Here is a 21,744-nt window from a genome sequence, read left to right on the forward strand (position 1 = left end):
GCACCCATTTTAGTCAGAACTGGAAGCATACGAGAACAGGCAGTCAAAATGCAGCCCCCACCCAGGGCTTTCATCCGAAATTGTCCACAGAACACCTGTGATTGTGCAGAAGACAAAAAGTCGGTAGAGTGCAAGTAATATTTTTTTTCTAAAAAGAATTTTTCTTACAACAACATAAACATTTTAGGAAAGCTGCTAAAGGTAGTCTAAATTTATCAAGATAAAGGAAACTAATAATTTCTTTGTTCAGTAGTGTTTCCAGGGCAAGGAATGAAGGACCGACCAGATGTTCCTTTGTGCACAAAGGCGATACTACTGACAATTAGTAAGAAACAGGATCTTCCCTCCTTCAAGTTCTGAAGAGGAGTCTAGGTCTGAAAGCTGAAATCTACCAATCTTCCCCACCATGCCAACTAGTCCTCCCACTCCAGGGCCGTAAAGTGGACGGATTTGCAGTCCTGGCCTTCCTGCTCCCGCAGGGACGTCTATGGCAGGGAATGAGGTAAGTGTCCCCAGAGCAGTGCACACAGCAAACTATTGGGAAGCAGTGACAGGAACACCTCACAGACCGAGACAATGGCAAGAGGACAAAAGTACCACCACTTTCTAAGCACCTGCCTAAAATCCGCTCCTAGTCACAAGTTATTCTCAGTGAGTTACCAGTATCAGGAAATCTGGCAAGAAAGTAACCAGAGTGGTTGAGCCTGTGGGTAACACAGCCTTCTATTATTTTTTGCCATCTGGGTCTGTTATCTTAGCTATAAATCACCTTCAAGCTGCCTTCCAGTGAAGGAATGCCAACAGCTTTCTAGCTGGAGTGTTCAAATAAGCTATTGTTCTTGCTCTTTTCAATGATGTTCTCATTACTCCTGATTGAATTAAATGTTGCCATTATTTCTTTTTAGCTATATTGTGCTATTGAATGAGAACTTCATTTCATACAGAAAAACTTCCTGCCCAACTCAGTCATTTTGAACAGTAAGTAGGGCTATTTTCCCTCATCCGAGGATCAGATTATATAGATGTGCAGTGGGCTTTAACATTTTGGAATGAGGTACTCTTGCCCTGAAGGTCACCAGCCTGTGCAGCTACCACAGCTATTCCTCTTCCCTCTCAGTGTAACCAGCCCGCCTTCATATCCAGCATTATCTCAGATCTCTCTCTGCTAGCATCCTTTACTGACTCGCTCGTGCTTCCCTCTCCTCAGAGACAGACTTCTGTTCCCCACCTGACACATTCACAGATATCCTCAGCCCTGCTCTCCCCGCTCTCCATTCTCCAGTAAGGGAACAAGATGAGCACTGCAGCAGCTCTGGGATGGCACCCGCTGCAGATATGACAGGAAAGGTATAGCTAGTCTGTCAGGGCTAATTCATCATTCAAGTGTTCACTTTCATGTTTGCCACTTCATGCCAGGACATGAGACAAAATTTCCTTTTAGCTTGAGATTCACATGAATTTTAAGAAAGTCCCTATCACTATTTGGACTGGCAGGAATACAGGTACCAGAAAACACAAAGGTCATGGAATATTTTCAACAACTTAATTCCTAAATTTTAAAAAGTTAAAAATGAGGATGGTGCTACTTTATAAACTGGATGAAAAATGTAGGCCCTCCAAGTTAGTAATGCCTTAGTTGTTCTGTGGCTAAAAGTGCAACTTAAACCTTTCAGTACATCTGGGGTTGTCAGCACACTGAAAATGTGATGTTCAGCCCAAAATGTCCTGAGTCAAGCCCCTCGTTCTAAGTGTCACTAACAGCTGTGAGGAAATTTGCTTTACAATTAAAAATTGGCAAGAGCTCCACCAATGAAACTCATAAGCTTGGCATAATGGCTAAGGGGAGGCAGCCAGCAATAAGTGCCAACTTTCCTTCCTTCAGCAAAACTGCTTTGTGTAAAAGTGGCTTCTAGTCTCTACAGCTCCCTGGGAAACAGCAAATTAAAATTCCTGAACTTTCCAGTCAGACACTGGTGTGTGTTTGCCTGAGCACATGAATAGCTCAGGATAGTCCAAATCATGAGTTTTAAAGATCATATACCGGATGTCCTTTTATGCTGAGCAGCACAAATGAGAACTTAATTACATACACATCATAGGGCAGAAAACTAAAAAACAAATTCCAGGAGGTATAGTTTAACATTGGTCCTTGACAACCAGGATTAACAATGACTTTAACAACATGGTTTCCACATCATCCTCATTCCCAGCAGCAACTGAGGTTTGCCTTATGCATTCCAAAGATTTAAAGCTAAACTGTTTTTTCTGGGTGTTGCAATTCCAGGTGGTTATTTTTACACTTTTCTCTATTATCTATAATGAGCATATACTACTTTAACATCCAGAATTTTTTTGTACAGTCCAAGAGTGATGAGAAAATTCTAGAGCACTTCTTAAAAACTAACATAAAATTCCTAAAGTAATATGGGATGTGAGTTCTTCCAGTATGCAGTACTGGTGTGGAGGCCTGTCCTACCTGGCAGACAAACTAGAGAAAGTGTGTATTGTGCCTGACAGTGCTTCCTGCAGGAAGGCAGAGCTAAAATGACGGGCAATTGATTTCTCCGTAATTCTTCTCAAGGGTTATCTTACCTTGGTGTAAACTGGGACTATTAAGAAAGCAATCCAGTAAGAATTCAAAAGTATGGGCAACATCTGAAAACCCTCTGTGTTCTAAACTTCTCAGTATTGTAATAATTGTTAAAAAAAAGCTAGCACTTCATCTGCCTACATAATGTCCTCATTAATTTCCTAAATTCTTATTTCCAGTTAATGCATAGAAAAGTGCAGTTTTTTTCAACAGGTTTGGATACTCACCCTGATACTAGAGAGAATCTGACTGACAAGAGACTGCCGCGTTATGGAGGCGGTATGAACAATTACAACCACTAGGTGGAGCCAAGAGTTTGAGGAAAAACCACAGAGAAAATGCCCGTTTCAGGAATATAAAACGTCAATAAAATTAAAGAAAGTAAAAGACCGATATCCTTATTTGGAAAAATATACAGTGTAATTATATCCTTCCAGTCAGACAAAAAAGGTAGCTGTTCTTTTACGGAACTAGAAGCAAATCTAAGATAACTTTTTTTACCCAACAAGTAAAGGGCAAGCTCCTGAATCCAATACACTCAGCAGAAACTGACTTCAGGAGAAACTACTAGGGGGCTACACATTCCAGTTACAGGCGAAGAGGAGGCAATCCCTTAGAGCTCAGTTGTCAATAAACACTTCTGCTTTAGGATGGGTTCTTCCGCCAAAGTTGGAGCACAACTGAAAGGAAGAAAATGAGTTATTCAATGAAACTATTTGAGAGAGAAACTACATGCATTTCTCCCCAAGTGCCATATGCAACATGTTGAGAGTAAATTACAAACCTAAATGACTATGTTGTAATACCTAATTTAGTAGTAAGGTAGTCCACAGAAGGGAATTTTCTAGATAACTGATGCATATTTAATCTCAAAGTGAAATTTAAAGATACCAATTCCCCTACTTCCTTGAATAAAATATACCACACAGACACTTAACCAGTTCTTAGTGAGTCAGAGTTGTTATGAATATCAAGAACAGCACTGTGCTGAGCATGGCATCAATCTGCTCAGGAAATACCAAGTGGGCTGTTCTCTTCTTTAAACAGTCTCAGATGGCTGTGTTTAAGCTTCTATGTCAGTACCTTTTCTTAGAGCTACGTGAAAAATAAAAGTATATGGGCTTTGCATGAGGGCCCAAGAGTCTGCTGTAAGTGAAGAGCATGAATTTAGGTGAAGAGATGTAACAAACAATATAAAAACATATGGTACAAAGGACATATAGTTGATTCTTTAACAATGCAGGAGTTAGTTTAAACCCACGCAGTTGAAAATTTGCATATAACTTCTGACTCCCCAAAAACTTTGCTACAGCCCCTCGTTATCCATGGGGGATTTGCTTCTAGGGCCCCTGTGGATATCAAAATCTGCAAATGCTCAAGTCCCCTATGTAACTGCTATAGAACAATGCATAGAGTTGGCACTATGCATCTGTGGATTCTCAACTGTAGATGGAAAATACTGTTTACCATCTGCAGCTGGTTGGATCTGTGAATGTGAAACTCAGGGATATGGTGGGCCGAAAATATATTTATTTTAAAAATCTGCATATAAGTAGACCAGTGCAGCTCAAATCCATGTTGTTCAAGGATCAACTGTAGTTTAAAATATCAAAAGGAAACAGCAGTCACTTATATGACTCTCTACATTCTTACTACACAGAGACACTTTCAACTGTTTTTTTTTTTTTTCTTCACTTTTCTGTATCTTTGGTTCTCTAAGTGTAGTTCCTGGAATTTATTATAAATGCAGATTCTTAGACACCACCCCAGATATACTGAACCAAAGAGTGTGAGGGCGGGCCCCAGGAATGTGTTTTAATAAGCCCTCCATGATGTGTCACAACTAGCAGAAGTCCTAACTGTTCTAAGAGGACATGTTTCTACAATGACTTCTTCTTTAAAAAAAATTATTTATTTGTTTGTTTATTTATTTTTAGAGAGAGGGGAACGGAGAAAGAGTGAGAGAAACATCACTGTGTGGTTGCCTCTCACTCGCGCCCCCAACTGGGGACCTGACATGCAATCTAGTCATGTGCCCTGACTGGGAATCGAACCAGTGACACTTGGCTCACGAGCCAACACTCAATCCACTGAGCCACAGCAGCCAGGGCCTTACAATGACTTCTTACTAGAGATTATGAAAGCTTAACATTCTTACACCCCATTCACCAGCCCCACAATCCTTCATTCTTATCATTTCAACAGTTTATGAAAATTTTTGATCATGTTAATATTCAAGGTGGCAGCCGCCTGTTTCTGGGTCCCATGTCATGTTCTTTCTTGGATAATCACCTTGTTCTGATGGAACGTGTACTCCAGTAAATAGCTTCCTGAGGAAGACAGCATGAGAAGTATATATTTTAAAGAGAAACACTATGTCTATTTATTCTCATCTCATGTTTCATTGATAGTTTGGATATAAAACTCTATATGAAAAATGATTTTCCTCTAGGATAAGGCATTGCTCCATTATCTTCTAGCCTTCAGTTAAGTCTGCTGTCTTTCTGATTTCCACTCCTACTCTTCCCCTCTCTGAAGACTTATATCCTGTCTTAACTTTGATATTCTGAAACTTTATGATGTTCCTTGGTCTACTTTCATTCTCTGTGCTGGGTACTCAGTAGGCCTGTTTAATTTAAAAACTCAAGTACTTCTGTTCTAGGAAATCTTGATTCCTTTCTTTGACAATTTTCTCACTTTCATTTACTCTGTTCTTTCTTCTGTATCTCTGATGACTGATATAATGGATTTTCTAGACCAATCTTCCAATTTTCTTTTCTCTCCCAGTTTTGATTTTTTTGTTCTTTTTGGGAGATTTCCTCAATCTTATCTTCCATGTATTCTTTGGACTTTTTTTTAACATGGTTAATAGTTTCTAAGGATAGTTTGTTTTCTCTTCCTTTTCTTTTAAATTTCCTGTTATTGTTGCATAGATGCAGTATCTTTCCCCTCACAACACTCATTCTGTGAAGTTTTTATTTCCTCCTCATTTCTTTTTCATTCAGTTTATCTGTTTTGGTCTTTCCTCAAACATCTGATAGTCTTTGGCTCCTGTTATATTTAAGATGGAAGCGATGGAATGCTGTTTGGAAACTTTTTTTTTTTTAAGGTAGTCATTTCTGTTTTTTATGGCTTGTGTGGTATCATACAAGTTGAGATAAAATTTATGTTTATATGGCACAAAGAAGAGGTCTCAATTAATGCCACATGATACATTTAGGAAAGGTGAGCACATTCTAAAAAAGGACGTGTATATGGCTTAGTATATACTAGAACAGTAGAAATGTATCTCTGAGTTAAGATAAATTAATTATATTAATTATGGATTCAAGATGAATTTGTCAATGTATATATGTAAATTTAAAAAGCACAATTTAAAGTGCCCATCTGTAGATGAGTGGATCAAAAAACTGTGGTACATTTACACAATGGAATACTATGTAGCAGAAAGAAAGAAGGAACTCCTGCCATTTGCAACAACATGGATGGAACTAGAGAGAATTATGCTTAGTGAAATAAGCCAGGCAAAGAAAGAAAAATACCATATGATATCACCTAATACAGGAAACTAAAGAACAACACAAACAAAGGAACTAAATAGAACAAAGAGCAGAATAGCAGTTAATAGGGGGGAGGGGAGAGGGAGAGAAGGGGGATAAGTAAGGGAAGGGTTTAGTCAAAGAACCTGTATAAAAGACTCATGGACATGGACAACGGGGAGGGATATGATTGCGGGAGAGGGGGTGGGTTGGGTGGGGGAGAGAAATTAGGGGAAAAGGGGACAACTGTAATTGAAAAACCAAAATTAAAAAAAAAAAAGAAAAATAAAAGTTGCAAGCAAAAATAAAAAAAGCACAATTTATATCTTATTTTAATGTAATGATGTTTTGTAAGACTCACAATTTAGAAGAGAATAACTGAGAAATCTAGAGAGTTTATAATTAAAATGTGAATAAAGATTTGGGAAATTAGGACTCTGATAAGATGCTAATCAACACTAATATGAGAAAAATTCAGTGCAAAAAATCATTCTAGACCAATCTATCTTTAAGTACAAAAAATGTAAAAATTCATTCAATATTAATAAATCATTTCCAACAGTGTATTTAAGAAAAAATACAAACATTTTCCCCTAGAGTTCAAAGATTAGAATATAATGGGGTATCAGAAAAAAAAAATCAATATAACCAGATAGAAACCTAATTAATTATACTATAAAATTAAAGAAGTATCTTCGGAGGTGGTTAAAAAAAGACAGAAAAATTATGGAGCTAATAACATGTTCAGCAAGATTTCAGGATACAAAAAATAAAATTAAGAAAATAAATTAACTTACAATTGCACTGAAAAAATAAATTACTTAGGAATAAATTTAACAAAAGAACAAGTCTACATTCAAGAAGACATCACTAAAGAAATTAAAGATCTAAATAAATGAAAACACATCCAATATTCATGGATAGGTGGTATGGAAATTTTTCATTTGAAGGTAGCAATACTACTCACATTGATCTTGCTATTATAGCACTGAACCATCACTTTTTCATAAATCAGGTAATTGTGTATGTGTGAATCTGTTTCTGGACTCTATTCTGTTTCACTGATTTATTAATACTTGTCTTTTCTGAGTTATAATTGACATATAACATTATATTAGTTTCAGACATATTACTTGTCATTTTTATCTCTTATTCCATGACTAATTTGCTTTGGGAAGGAGTAGAGATACGGTCTTCTTCATCTGTAATTTTCAATTTGGAAGTCCTTAGGAACTAACATTTCATTGTGCAAACTCAATTACAGAGTATTGTCACCTGGTCCTTTGTACATAATCTCTATTTTTACAGTGGCAATTACTAGCCATATAAATGTTTAGAAAAATAATGTATTAAATTACTCTTAAATTAATCATCTCTAATAATTTTTCCTCTCTAATTAGGGAAGCACCTACTTAAATTAACCCACATTTTCAACACCAGGAGGACATAAGAAATACCAGACATAATCAGGAAAAAGTCTAAGGTGGAAAAAAGGCAATTTTAAATCTTCCACAAAATGAGCACAGTTTTGGTCCTATCAACTAAATGTTAGAGAACTATATGATAAACAGAAGCTCTTGAGTCCAATTTTTCTTTTTTTTAATGATTAATGACATTTATTATTCAAGTTAACCATAGGAGTCAAGCTAGCAATCCCCTAAAGTTATAAGGATAAAAATCTGTGGTATATTTAATGGTTTGTCTTTTTTATATGATAAATTATATTTTAAGATTTTTTAAATTGTGAAATTTACATACAAGTATAACATGTTATATATATCTCCCATATAACCAAGTTGAAGAAATAGACATTTAGTGCCAGAAACACCCTACCAACTATCCACTTCCCTATTGTATAATATCTCTCAATTCAGCCCTTCTCCCAACTACTGTTTTGTCCAAAACACAATTACAGCTTTTGTAATAATCACTGAACCCAATTTTTCTTTGTGGCAAATGCTATGTTGAAATGAGTGTGCAACAGATTTCAGTAAAGCTATCTCAGAGCCTCACCATGGGAATCTCCTACCTCACCCTTAGCTGTGCCTCTTCACCTTATTGACAGATAACTTAATAGTATAGCATGAAAGGAAAAGAGAAATCAACTCAAAGCCAAATATAAATTCTAAAAGATAAACCTGTAATGTTTTTATCTAACAAAGACTTCATTAAAAAACCGTAATATGGTCTACTTCATAATTTTGTAGAAAATTGTTACTGACAAGAACAAAGAAAAAACTATTCTAGTAATAGAGAAGAGATTTATCCAGTTTCAATTAAGCTGAATTAAAGAAGAATTGATATTATTTTATTAAATATATTTTATTTTTCCTACTAGTAGATGCCTCAAAACTGCAATTGAGAATATTTCCTTACCTGGTCACAGCATCCACCAAGAATGGTGCTGGGGGAGAGATCAGCGAGATTACATCTCTATTACCATGTTCCTCATTCCCCACCAAGGACGGTCCATTTCCTGTGAGTCCATTAGAAAGGACACCGCTCTGCTGAGGGAGACATACAGCACATGTGAGCAGAAGTGACAATACTTACCCAAGGGTCAGCACTTCAGCTCTACATCATCTTCCCTAACGAGTTTGGTAGTAAGGAAGATGACTTTGATGATCATAATTGTTTTGATTTGTCTTTAACCATCCTTCCCTTCAGATTTTCATTTTTATTTTTGTCATGATTTGTAAGCATTTACAAACAGAAAAGTTCAATCACTAGTTTGAAGCCATTAAATCAGTTAACAAAACTTTGATAACAGCCCCTGTGTTTAAAGAAATACAAGAGCCTGGTAATCCTTTAGACCTCACTCTGAAAGGGTAACCAACAGAAAAATTACAAATATTAACTTACTGGCACAATCCACCGGGGTGTGATCTTGGATGTTGAAGATACCTAAAATAAATTTTATATGTGTATTTATTTTTAGGGAACAGTGACTTATTTGCATAATTATACTCATCATGTTTTCTTCTACTGTGACGTACATTGGAGGGGACAGTTCTTAATGGTCCCTTTAAGCTGACATGAACTTCGGAATCCAAGATCCTTTCTTACCACACAGATGCCATACCTCACCACTTAAAAACTGTCATAGTTTTGAGACTCTCTTTAATCTAAAAATGTACTACTCCAAGAATGTTACTACTACTTTCAGTTCATTTAATAGGACTTTTCCCCACCTCAGCATTAGTTTAATATTTTATTTTTGGAAATTTTAGTTCATTATAAGTCATAGCCTTCTTGGTAGGATTATGAACAATGGATTGTTACAAAACAAAATGAATAACACAAAAATACACAGAAAAAAACCCCCCATCTGTTTATATACAGGTCATTCTCAAATTATTATGTATGTGTGTAGTTAACAGCAATAAGAACACCCATATTACTTCTGCTTCACATAGCCTTTTTTTAGATTCATTTTAACATTTAATTTTCTAGATCTTACTTTTCTGTGTAGAATTATAAGCTAATCAACTCCACTATTTTATGGAAACTTAGACTAGCCCTTGCATCGATAGCCTTAGATTGTGATTAAAAAAAAAAAAAAAGTTCAGGTTTTAATGAGTTAGGTAACCATCAGAAGAATAAAATTACAAAGTATGATTTTCCCACCAATATTAAGAAAATGGACTTTTACCATAGGAAATAAAAGAGAAAGAAGAGAAAATAAGTAAAAAAAAAAAAAAAAATGGTTTGGCAGAAACCAATCCTATAGTTACCATACTTAAAGTAAATATGAATGGATTAAACTCAATCAGAGGATAGAGACTCTCAAATAATATTTTGAAAACAAGATCCAGAAAGCTATTGTTCACAAAAGGTCCATTTAAAACCAACAGATACAGAAAGACTGAAAATAAAAGGACAGAAAATTATACACTAGGCAATACAAACTTAAAAGAAAGCTAGGCTGTCAATTTTATACCAATCAAAAGGGCAAGTAAGAGAAAAACGGGGGCAAAGAAGGACACTTTAGAGTGCTTAAAGGAACTTAACGAAGTACAATTATCATAAATAAACAACAATTGACAGACCTAGCAACATGTGAGAAATGATTTAATAATTGTAGACAGATATTAAACACACCCTAGAAGCTGATTGAATATTCAACAGAATTGGCAGATTACTAATGAAAGAATTCAGCAAGTTTGCTAGACACAAAATCAACTTATTCAACAGTAAAAGTCAAATATCACAACATCAATAAAACTATGAAGTTATTTAGGATTTAACCTAACAAAGAATATAGAATATGTATAGAGAGCATTTAGCGACTCAAATAAAGATGAGAAATTACAGATATATATCAAGTTAGTGAAAAGGAAAAGATATTTTTAAATGCAAGTTTTCTTCAAAATCTATAAACTTAATACGGACTCCATTAAAGTGCAGGCAGATTTTGAGGGGAAATCTGACATACTGATGCTAAAATTTTTAAATAGATATATTTGATATTATAATAGATTACAAAGCCAGAAAAATAAAAACACAATAGTACTAGAGCAGAAAGGGAGAGGGCTGGCAGCAGTGTGAATGAATATGTTGGATAAAGATGATTCAAACTCCAGGCAGGATGGAGAGGGACGGCACAAGATTTCATCACACTTCTCAGAATGGCACGTAATTTAAAACTCATAAATTGTTTATTTTTTGAATTTTCCATTTAATATTTTTGGACCATGGCTGACTGGGTAACCAAAACCATGGACAAATGAAACTGCAGATAAGGTGGGGTGGGGGGACTACTGTATACAAATATTAAATTATAAGATTGTACCCCTGAAATACATAAACTTGTGTACCAATTTTATCCCAATACAAAAACTAAACAACAACAATAAAAGAGAGAACCCAAATGAAACAGAATAGAAAGATTAGTAACAAGCCAACTGTGAAAGGATGGATTATTTAGTAGATAATATTCAGAAAATTGGTTTTTTATAAGGATAAAATACAGAGTTGGGTTATATTGAAACCACAACTGACATTCCTCCCCCTCAACACTCAAACTGTTCAAATGGGTTAAAATCTAAATGTGGGAGATATAATAAAATTATAGCTAATAGAGAAAAACACAACATTTCTCAGGCTGCACCCTACACTTCCAAATCAGAAACTTTGAGGGTGGAGTCTAGCCATCTGTGTTTTGATCACTTGCAGGTGATTCTGTTACATACTCAAGTTTGAGAATTAATGATCTAAGCAAACATCCAGCACCATAAAAAGTACCATCTGTATATCCAAGCCTTTGGAATGATATCTAGCTCCTACAGCAATTCCTGTCATATTACTCATGAGGCACTAAATGAGTTTTACCTTTCACCCAACTAAGTTTTAAGTCTCAGGGGGAAAGGAACTATTATTGTATTATGGCCATAGTACTTACTGCAGCATGTCCCATACTGCAATAGCGATCAATGTATTCCATGCCATCCATTCTTATGCTCCCAGCTTTCTGTAAATTTTTTAAAAAATTAAATATGTCCTTATGGTTTTAACTCTTTTGAAGCTAGTTTGTCACCATGTTTCCTCTGTTACTTATAGTACGGTGCTGAATTACACATAGGCTTACCATAGTGGCATACTGTGCAGTGACACACAATTCAAACTTGTCGAATTTTATAGCACAGAAAAGGCAATGCTAAGTGGTTACTGAAATATGAACTCTTATTAAATGAGTTTTACTAAATTGTTAAAATGGCAAACACTGGAATCTAACAGCAACATTTTCAAAACAGAAACTTCTTTCAGTTTGCTGTTTGAGAGCGCATTTACCTGAGGTGTGACTGCTCGGTCAATCAGGTTCTCAGTCAGAGATAAAAGCAAAGCATCCAATTCATCTGCAGCACCCTGTGGAGACAAAATATATATAGTTGGTAAATGACCCACTAATCAATCATCAGACTAATTTTTTTTCCATATCATTTCAATTTATAATTCTGACCTAGGCTTAATTGGTGTTAAACTTCAAACAAACAGGGACATTCAAGAATGATGGTTATCAGTGATTCCACTTTTGCTTGGAGGGGAACCCAGACTAAAATCAGAATGTTAAAAAGATAGCTGTTATGTGTATTTGCAGATACTGTTCCTTTCAGTGAGACAAAACCTGGGCAGGGTTAAGACTATCTGCCTCTTAAGAGTAGAAGAGAGGGGTGGAAAGTTCAGCACAGAAGATGGTAAGGGAGATGCTTCTTCCTCTTCTTCTTTTTTTTAAGGAGATGCTTCTTTACCCAGATGTATGGAAGCTTCATTGTTTGAAAAAGAGGACCATATGAACTTCCCCCATAAATGGTAATTAACACTTTTGTTTAATTAGTATTTGAAGCACTTTATGGAAGATACAGTTCTGTACTGCAGAGTGTGTGTATGTGTGTGTACATGTGCATGTGTGTTGCTTGTGGGGACAGAAAGAACTTTGAAAGTATAGAAGATAAAATTCCAATCTGAAAATAAGAGAAATAAGTATCTAATGTGTAGTAAAGAACAAAAAAGGCCCTTCATGTATACAATTATATTTCTGTCTACCCACTTTCAGGCCATGGTGAATCTCCTGTTCATGTTTCAATATTCATTTTTAATCACACACATGGAAAAACTGTTCTCTGTCTTCTTAAATCTCCCCCTCCCACCTTGCCGCCCCCACCCTGCGGCCTGGGTGAGCGCTCCAACACAGCCTGTGCATGTTTCCGCCACAATGTATGAAAATTCTCTCTCCCAGTGCACTAGAGACCATTTGAAAAAAGTAACCATGTTTCACTTGATTTTGATTTCCAAAGCCTAGCATGATTTCTAGTATATATTATATATTCAATAAATCTTTGAACTAAATGTCCTCTATTCCAAAAAATCTCAGGTTCCACCTAACGATTTTCAATGATCAAAGATGTCAATATATCTTGTTAGAATTTTAATTAGCAGAAAGGAGGCTCCTGGTTGTTACTTTTTTTTAACCCAAAATTCTGAAAAATTATACACCTAAATATTAACTAGACTATTTTTGGGTAGTGGGAATATATGTGATTTCTAATTTTTTCTTCTTAAAAATATTTGGTAAACTTCTACTATAAATGCTTTTATGCAGTAAAAACGCTCAATGGTAAATGTTTATTTATAAGAATAATTTTTCACTTAACTCGCAAATTAAAAAATTCACTGGACAATGAACCAGATTTCTATGTCTGAACTGGTGAGGGTGTGGCAAGTGGGCATAGGAAAGGTAGGAGCTGTGATGAGCTGGTTATCCTGCAACACAATGACAGGTTGCTGTTATTTTAGAGAGTTTATTTCTGAATAAATAATTAGTGCCTACTATGTGCCATGTACAGTCTGAGATACTAGGGGAGCATTGCCAGCACCCAAAAATCAAAAATACAAAGACCACCTAAAACCAAAAATGCCAAAAAAATAACACAAAAACTGGAGAAAAATCCCTGATATCCTATTGTGAGGGATTTGACAGTAGGACTCTCCCTAGAGAATTCAGGCTCAATGCTTTTCTCACAGCTTGAGTTCTGATGTGAATCAGAAGGAACAAAACAAACAAATAGGCAAAATAGAACCAGAGGCATGGGGATAAGAAACAAACTGACACTGACCAAAGGGGAGCAGCGAGGGGGAGAAGGGGAGAAAGAAGAGGAGAAAGAAGGGAAAGGGTCTAGTCAAGGAACAGGTATGAACGACCCATGGACATGGACAACAGGGTGGGGAATGACTGTGGGAGAGGGGAGTGGGCAGGGCAGGGGAGAGCAGTGGAGAAAAACTGGGAAAACTGTAATTGAACAATAAAAGGTAAAATAAAGACCTTAGTAACAACAATAACAAATAGAAATCACCAGATGTCCATGGTTATACTACAGGATTCAATTCAGTATGGTCTTTGGGGAAACCTTAGAAAGTAAAAGTATTGTTACCTTTAGAACAGAACCATTTCCTGAAGGCGAGGTGTGCACTGGAGGAACAGAATCTTGAGGGAGGGGCACATTATTCTCATTTAATACAGCACTGGGAAGAAAATATAAATATGTATCATGGAGGACCTCGATGGGCATAGGCAGTATTTTCAAAGAAAGGAATTGGGAAAGAAGTATAACAAATCCATGGGGTAGAATAAAAAATTACATTTTGTTAGAAGCATGACAGCAGTCAAGGTAAGGTCATACATGCTTGTGTGAAACCCTTTTCCACCCACCACACAATAGTTTCAAATCCAGGTCAGACTCACTCACAGATCAATCAAATTATGGGCTACTTTGCTTTCCTCCTAAATCTCACTAAAAGAACAGATTTATCTTGAAAAGAAAGGCAGTTACCCAGAAAAGATCAATAGATTGATTTTTAAAAGCTTTTATCAAAGACATGAATGAGAAAGCTCAGTGGTACAGAAACTATACAGAATACCTGAGAAGTGGAAGAACTGTCAGGAACTGTAAGGAGAAGTCCCCATTTAAGGACACAGGCTGGAGAGCTCTGCTCAGAAAGAAGCAACACTAGAGTGTTCCAGGTATTACAACAGGACCAGCCAGATGACAGGATGCCAGAGAATATGTTATCTGTAGACTCAGCAGAAATGACAAGAGGGTCTAACTCCAGATAAGAACAAGAATAGGAGCAGTCTTACGCAGGGCTTAAAACTCCAGGGAGAAGAGTGGAAATGTACAAGCCAAAGGTCATCACGCACTAAGATCACACCTCCAGCAGGAAATCCCAGTCCTCTCTAGTATCACTGAAAAGTGTGCGAACAACAGGAGCACTTCTGTCCATCCTACAAGGAGACTGAGAAAAACAGATAAATCCTAAGTTGGAAAAGTCAGACGTAAGAAGTAAAGCGAAAGCTAGGACTGTTGCATCCACAACACTGAGGCAAAGAGAGGCAAAGGGATATAAAGAAGGAACAGTTATGAGAACCAGAGAATGATCAAGATATTTCAAAGAATGGATATTCAAAAAGATAGTGGCTTATGATTTTCCAGAACTGAATAAAGACATAGGTCTTCAGATTGAAGGAACACCTTGAATACTCACAAGAATATTGTTTAAAAAATCTTATTCTCAGGCATACAGTAATGAAAATGCAGAACCTCAAGAATAAGCAGTAAAACCTAAAATTTACCAAAGAGAAAAAATAACTTTGTGCTTCAGAAAGAAGAAACAACCCTGACAAATGGAGTTGGTATAAGAAACAGTGAGCAGTAAAAGAAGTGAAGTATGTTTTACAATGAAATCTCCCAACTCTTCCACAAAATATTAGTCCTGTGTAGTTTACACTGTTGCCAAACATGGAAAGAAGCAGATGAAAAGCTTCTGCATCCATTCTGCTCAGCAATTCCACTCCAAGGTATGCACCTTAAATAATCCTCATAATAGCCCTTGCCGGTGTGGCTCAGTTGGTTAGAGCACCATCCAACAACTGAAAGGTTGCAGGTTCGATTTCTGGTCAGGGCACATACCTAGGTTGTGGGTTCAATCTCCAGTCTGGATGCATAAAATTTACAGTCCAGGCATGTACAGGAGGCAGCCAATCAATGCTTCTCTCTTGCACTGATGTTTCTCACTCTCTCTCTTCCTCTCTCCCTTCCTCTCTCTCTAAAAGCAATTTAAAAAATGTCCTTGGCTAAGGATTTAAAAAATCCTCATAACATGTGTGTATATGGAAGAACACACACATTTGTCCATTGATAAAAGAATGAATAAAGTGTGGCTGACTCATGTAATGGCAATTAATATGAAGGAACCATAGATAATTTTTTAAAATACAAATATGTAAAAATACAATTGAAGATGGAATCTTTGAGGTCAAAATATACAGCTGGGACACTCACTTGTTGGAGAAGACTGGCAATCGAATGGTCAACCATTTTATTGCAGAGTTCAAGCACAGGCATAAGAAGGACATCAGTGAGAACAAGAGGGCTGTTCATCGCCTTTGTACTGCTTGGGAACGTGCAAAGCATACTCTTTCTTCTAGCACCCAGGTCAGTACTGAGACTGACTCACTCTATGAAGGAATTGACTTCTGTACTTCTATTACCCACACTCGATTTTCGAATTGAATGCTGACCTTTTCCATGGCACCCAGGACCTCGTAGAGAAAGCCCTTCAGGATGCCAAGCTTGACAAGTCCTAGATTTATGATATTGTCCTCATGGGTGGTTCTACCCACATTCCCAAGAATCAGAAACTCCTACGGGACTTCTTTAATGGAAAATAGTTGAGTAAGAGCATCAACACTGATGAGGCTGTTGCTTATGGTGCAGTTGTCCAGGCAGCCATTCTCTCTGGAGACAAATCCAAAAATGCTCAAGATTTGCTGCTGCTGGGTGTCACTTCTCTTTCTCTTGGCATGGAGACTGCTGGTGGAGTCATCCCTGTACTCATCAAGTGCAACAGGACCATTCCTACCAAGCACACATAGACCTTCACTACCTGCTCGGACAACCAGCCTGGTGAGCTTGCCATGACCAATGATAAAAACTTGCTTGGCAAATTTGAACTCACAGGCATACCTTGTACACCTCGTGGTGTTCCTCAGATTGAAGTCACTTTTGATATTGATGCCAATGGCATCCTCAATGTCTCTGCTGTGGATAAGAGTACAAAAGAGAACGAGGTTACCACCAGTAATGACAAGGGTCATCTGAGCACAGAAGACATTGAGTGCATGGTCCAGGAAGCTGAGAAGTACTAAGCTGAAGATGAGAAGCAGTGGGACAAGCTGTTTTCCAAGAAGTCACTTGAATCCTATGCATTCAACATGAAAGCAATGGCTGAAAATGAAAAACTTCAAGGTAAGATCAATGATGAGGACAAACAGAGGATTATTGACAAGTGCAATGAAATCATCACTGGTTTGATAAGAACCAGACTACAGAAAAGGAATTTGAACAGCAGCAGAAAGAGCAAGAAAAAGCCTGCAACTCCATCATTACCAAGCTGTACCAGAATGCAGGAGGCACGCCAGAAGGAATGCCAGGGGGGATCCTGGTGGTGAAGCCCCTCTATCTGGTGGTGCCTCCTCTGGTCTCACCACTGAAGAGGTCGTTGAAGCCAACCTTGAGTATAGATTTAGCATTGTTCCACAGAAAATACTGAAGGTCCCAAATCTGTAGTGAATTCCATGGCAGTTTTAGAAGTTGAGCTGCTGTATAGTACCTAGCATTCTTGATACTTGAATATGGACTATGTGCACAGGAAAAGGAAATAATGCACTTTATAAGCACTGTATTGTAAAGTGGAAAATGTGGTGTCTTAAATAAAACTTTAAAATTAGCACCATAAAAAAAAGAGAACTGAAAGCATGTCTACAAAAATTCTTGTATGTGAATGTTCATAGCTGCTTTATCCATCATAGCCAAAAAGTAAAAACAACATAAATGTCCATCAGTTGATTTATGGATAACCAATATGGTATATCTATACAATGGAATATTATTTTGCTATAAAAAGGGAGGAAGTACTAATATATACTACAATGTGGATGAACCTTGGACACATTGCGTTAAATGAAAGAATCCAGACACAAAAGCTACATATTGTACAATTCCATTTAAAGAACTGTCCAGAGTAGGCAATTTCAATAGAGCAGAAGGTGTAATAGTGGTTGCCAGGAGCTGGGGCAGGCATGGAGATGGGAAGGAATGCGGAAGGACAAAATGGGTATAATGTTTCTTTTAGAGGTAATGACAATATTATGGAATTAGACAGTGGTAATGGTTGCAAAACTTGGTTAGTTTACTAAAATGCACTGAATTGTATACTTTTAAAAGGTAAATTTAAGGAATGGGAATTACAACTCAATAAAAAGATAATAGAAAAGTGGTCTAAATCTACAATAGCAAAATGTGAAGATGGGATAAACTTATTATTTGGTACACACAGATACGTATTACACAAATTCCATAGTTTTCTCTATGACTGAAGTATTTCATTTTTAAAAGGGGGATACAGTAATTTTTTCTAAGTGTGGTATGGCACAAGCAAACAAAACAAAACAGTTTAACAGAGGAGGGAAAGGTCCAGAAATAGACCCACATTTAAATTAAACAAGAACTTAGTATAAACAAGAACTTATTTTAAAGAATGCATTGCAAACCACGGCAGGAAAATAGATTATTCAAAATATCAACAGCCATTTAGAAAAATAAATCTGGAAGTAAACTGGAGTACATTCTGTGCTCTGTCCAGCTTTGAGTTCAATGAAACTGTGAAGCCCTATCCCCATTATCTTCCTCTTGGCCAAAAAGAAAAAAGAAAAAAAAAATTAATGAGGTTATTTTAAAAGACTCTGATAATAACAATAGTATAAAAAATATTGTGGGTCAACTGATTTATTGGAATTACTTTAAAGGTTAAGTTGAAAATCCAGTTTCATCCTGATCACCAATTAGTATGTTTGTTGAATACTAACTATAAAGTCTTATATCCAAAGCCTGCTATATATATTGATTACTGTGTCTGGAACCAAATATAATTAATCAAAAAACACTCCACTAAGTAAATTTATAATGAGAAAAAAACCCAGCTTTCATTCATTCATTCATTCATTCATTCAACAATGTTTAGCACCAACTAAGCACAGAACATTGGATACACAGTGACAAAACAACCAAATTGGCATAGAGAAGGGAACAGAAGCCTAGTAAGACGAATAAATGGCATAATACTCATTAAAGAGAAGAGAGGTGGGTAGGTGCTTTGAAAGAAGAGCAGAAAAATTTGCTCAAATATAAGAACCCACAGTAAAAACTTTTTATAAGAACAAGGCCATTGTGATGATAGGATTGCACTAAAGTTAACTAGCATGCTTAAAAGAAATAATATACTTTCCTCCCAGGTACCTTGTAAAATTAATACCTGTAGCCTGGCTGGTGTGGCTCAGTGGGCTGAGCACTGGCCTTCTAACCGAAAGGTTGTCAATTCGATTCTCATTCAGGGTATATGCAACTGATCAATGTTTCTCTCCCTTTCTCCCTCCCTTCCCCTCTCTCTAAAAATAAATAAAATCTTTTAAAAAATACTTGTAAATGTTGTTCTTGATCTGTAGTTTAAAACAGTTGAAGAAGAATGAAAATGTAGAGACTAATTAGGAGTATCTTCAAATAATCTAAAACTAGGTACTAAGCAGTTACATAATGGTAAGAAGAGCAAATTTAAGCTCTCTTTCAAATAGATATTCTGAAATCATGTGGTAATAGATTTGGAAAGAAGAAAAAAGGTTCCCTAGAAAAGTTAAGAGGAAAAGAACATCATTTAATTCATCCTAATCATGTGGTGATAGATTGAAGAAGAGGAAAAAAGGCCCCCAAAAAAGTTAACAAGAAAAAAAAATTATTTAATTCAATTTAACCAAAACTGTACCTGTTTGTGGCACCATCCTGGACGTTGGTATTTTTATGACTTAATAAGCTATCATCTCTTGTAACCTAAAATGAAATTATAAATAAACATTAAATCTTTGTTGAGGATACTAAACTAATATGAAACTCATATTTATTTCCTGTAAAAACAAAAATATCAATTTCCTTCAGTTCCTTATCTACAGAAATATGAATACTGCACTTAGTGCAATCCCATCCCCTATCTAAATTAATAATCTGTGCTTCCACTTCAATACATTAGCATACAAATCCACATGCTTTACTAGGTAGCTTTCAATTATTTAAGATACCATGATGTGTAAGTCTATATATACAGATCCCACAAGTATTCCATGCCAGAATTATTTTCAAATTTACATGATAAAAAGAAGAAACAAATGTTAATGTATATATCTGGCTTTTTATTTTTCCTGAATGCAAGGAATATTTTAGGAGAGAATTCTAAAAAAATTTTCTGAATAAGCCAGTTTTTCCTTCAATTTTATTGAGGTATCATTTACATATAGTAAAATGCACACATTTAATGTATGGTTCAATGAATTTTGAAAACATATACAGGTGTATAACCAACCAGATGAAACAGTTTTACTACCCTCAAAATGCTTCCTTGAGGCTTCCAATGCAATCCCATCAAAATCCTTACACATGGTACCCTGGCTGGTGTGACTCGGTTGGTTGGAGCATCATCCCATAACCAAAAGGTTGCAGGTTCGATTCTGGGTTGGGGCACATGCCTAGGTTGCAGGTTCAATTCCCGATCTGGGCACCTATGATCACCAGTCTGGGTGCCTGTGGGAGGCAATCAGTCAATGCTTCTCTCTCTCCCTTCCTCTCTGAAGGCAATGAAAAATGTCCTCTGGTGAGGATCAAAAAATAAATAAATAAAAAACCTTACACATGGTAAACAATGATCTGTACTTACTGTAGTTTCATTAATGAAATCATTATACCTATCTTAGGGTCTACCTTTTAGAATAGCATGATGTTTTGGAGATCCATCAATGGTATTCCACTTATCATTAATTAATTCCTTTTATGTGCAGAGTAGCATCTTACTGTATGAATATAGCATAATCTGTTCACCTGATAATGAACACTTGTGTTGTTTCTACTTTTTAGCTATTAAAATAAAGCTTCTAGGAACTTTCCTGTACTAATATCTGTTTGAACCTACATATTCATTTCTCTTGGGTAAATACCTAATGGATCATACAGTAAGTGTATGTTTAATACATTGCCAAACTCTTTTCTAAAGTAGTTATTAAGCATTTCTTATTCTTACCAGCAATGTGAACTACAGGAGCTCCACCACTGACAACATAGGAATGATCATTTTTGAATTTTAGCTGCTATTTTAGTCAGTGTGTCTTTTGCCATGAAGTATGATGCTAGCTATAGATTTTTTTTCATAGATGCCCTTTGTCAGGCTGAAGAAGTTCCATTCTATTCCTAGTTTGCTATGAGTTTTTATCATGAAGGGGGTGTGTGAATTCTGTGAAATGTCATTTCTATAGGACTTGAGAAAATTTTCTTTATTTTTTAATACGGTGAACCTACTGGTATTTGAGTGATAAACCAATTTGCTTCCTGAGAAAAACCCTATTTGGACATGATGTACTATCCTTTACATAAATTGTTGAGTATGATTGTTTATATTTTGTTAAAGACTCTTGAGTCTCTGCTCAAGAGGGATTAGTCTATAGTTTCTTTTCTTGTAATATATTTTTCTGGTTTTGGTATTGGGGTAATATTGGTCTCATAAAGTGAGTTAGAAAGTACTCCCTCCCATTTTCTTAAAGTCTGTGTAGAACTGTTACTTATTCTTTTTTTAAAATATGTTTTATTGATTATACTGTTACAGTTGTCCCAATTTCCCTTCCCTCTGCTCCCCTCCGCCCAGTGACCCCCCTCCCTCCAGCTGTCCCCCCTCTTTTAGTCCATGTCCATTGGTTGTGCATATAGTTCTTCTCAACATCTTCCTGTCTATTCCATTCCCTCCTACTATGCTTAATTCCTGTACTATCTCCCTCCCTCCCCCCCTTCCCCTTCCTGCTGACCTTCCCCCAGTATGTTCCCCATACCTATAGCTCTTTTTCCACTCTCATTGCCTACTTAGTTTGCCTTTGTTTCAGTTTCCTAGCTTCTGTTGTTGGTTGTTGTGATGCAGTTTTCATTTTGATGTTCATAGTTTTGATCCTCCTTTTTCTAAACAAGTCCCTTTTAA

The 21,744-nt window shown here is 36.3% G+C and overlaps 1 protein-coding gene across 1 annotated transcript in view; it reads right to left on the reverse strand.

Annotated features, from left to right (window-relative positions):
• Positions 1-2,987: 2,987 nt before the first annotated feature.
• EPB41L5 (erythrocyte membrane protein band 4.1 like 5) overlaps positions 2,988-21,744 on the reverse strand; it is a 149,499-nt gene continuing 130,742 nt past the window's right edge. The window contains exons 20-25 of the mRNA XM_090279315.1: positions 19,501-19,565; positions 14,058-14,148; positions 11,920-11,994; positions 8,992-9,033; positions 8,506-8,636; positions 2,988-3,270 (exon numbers count right to left, since the gene is read on the reverse strand). Coding sequence (XP_090135441.1) covers positions 3,204-3,270; positions 8,506-8,636; positions 8,992-9,033; positions 11,920-11,994; positions 14,058-14,148; positions 19,501-19,565 — 471 coding nt within the window. The 3' untranslated portion in view covers positions 2,988-3,203. The remainder of the gene's footprint in view (positions 3,271-8,505; positions 8,637-8,991; positions 9,034-11,919; positions 11,995-14,057; positions 14,149-19,500; positions 19,566-21,744) is intronic.

This window comes from Furipterus horrens, unplaced genomic scaffold (assembly GCF_987537825.1).
Source record: "Furipterus horrens unplaced genomic scaffold, mFurHor1.1.pri manual_scaffold_1, whole genome shotgun sequence".
Lineage (NCBI taxonomy): Eukaryota > Metazoa > Chordata > Mammalia > Chiroptera > Furipteridae > Furipterus > Furipterus horrens.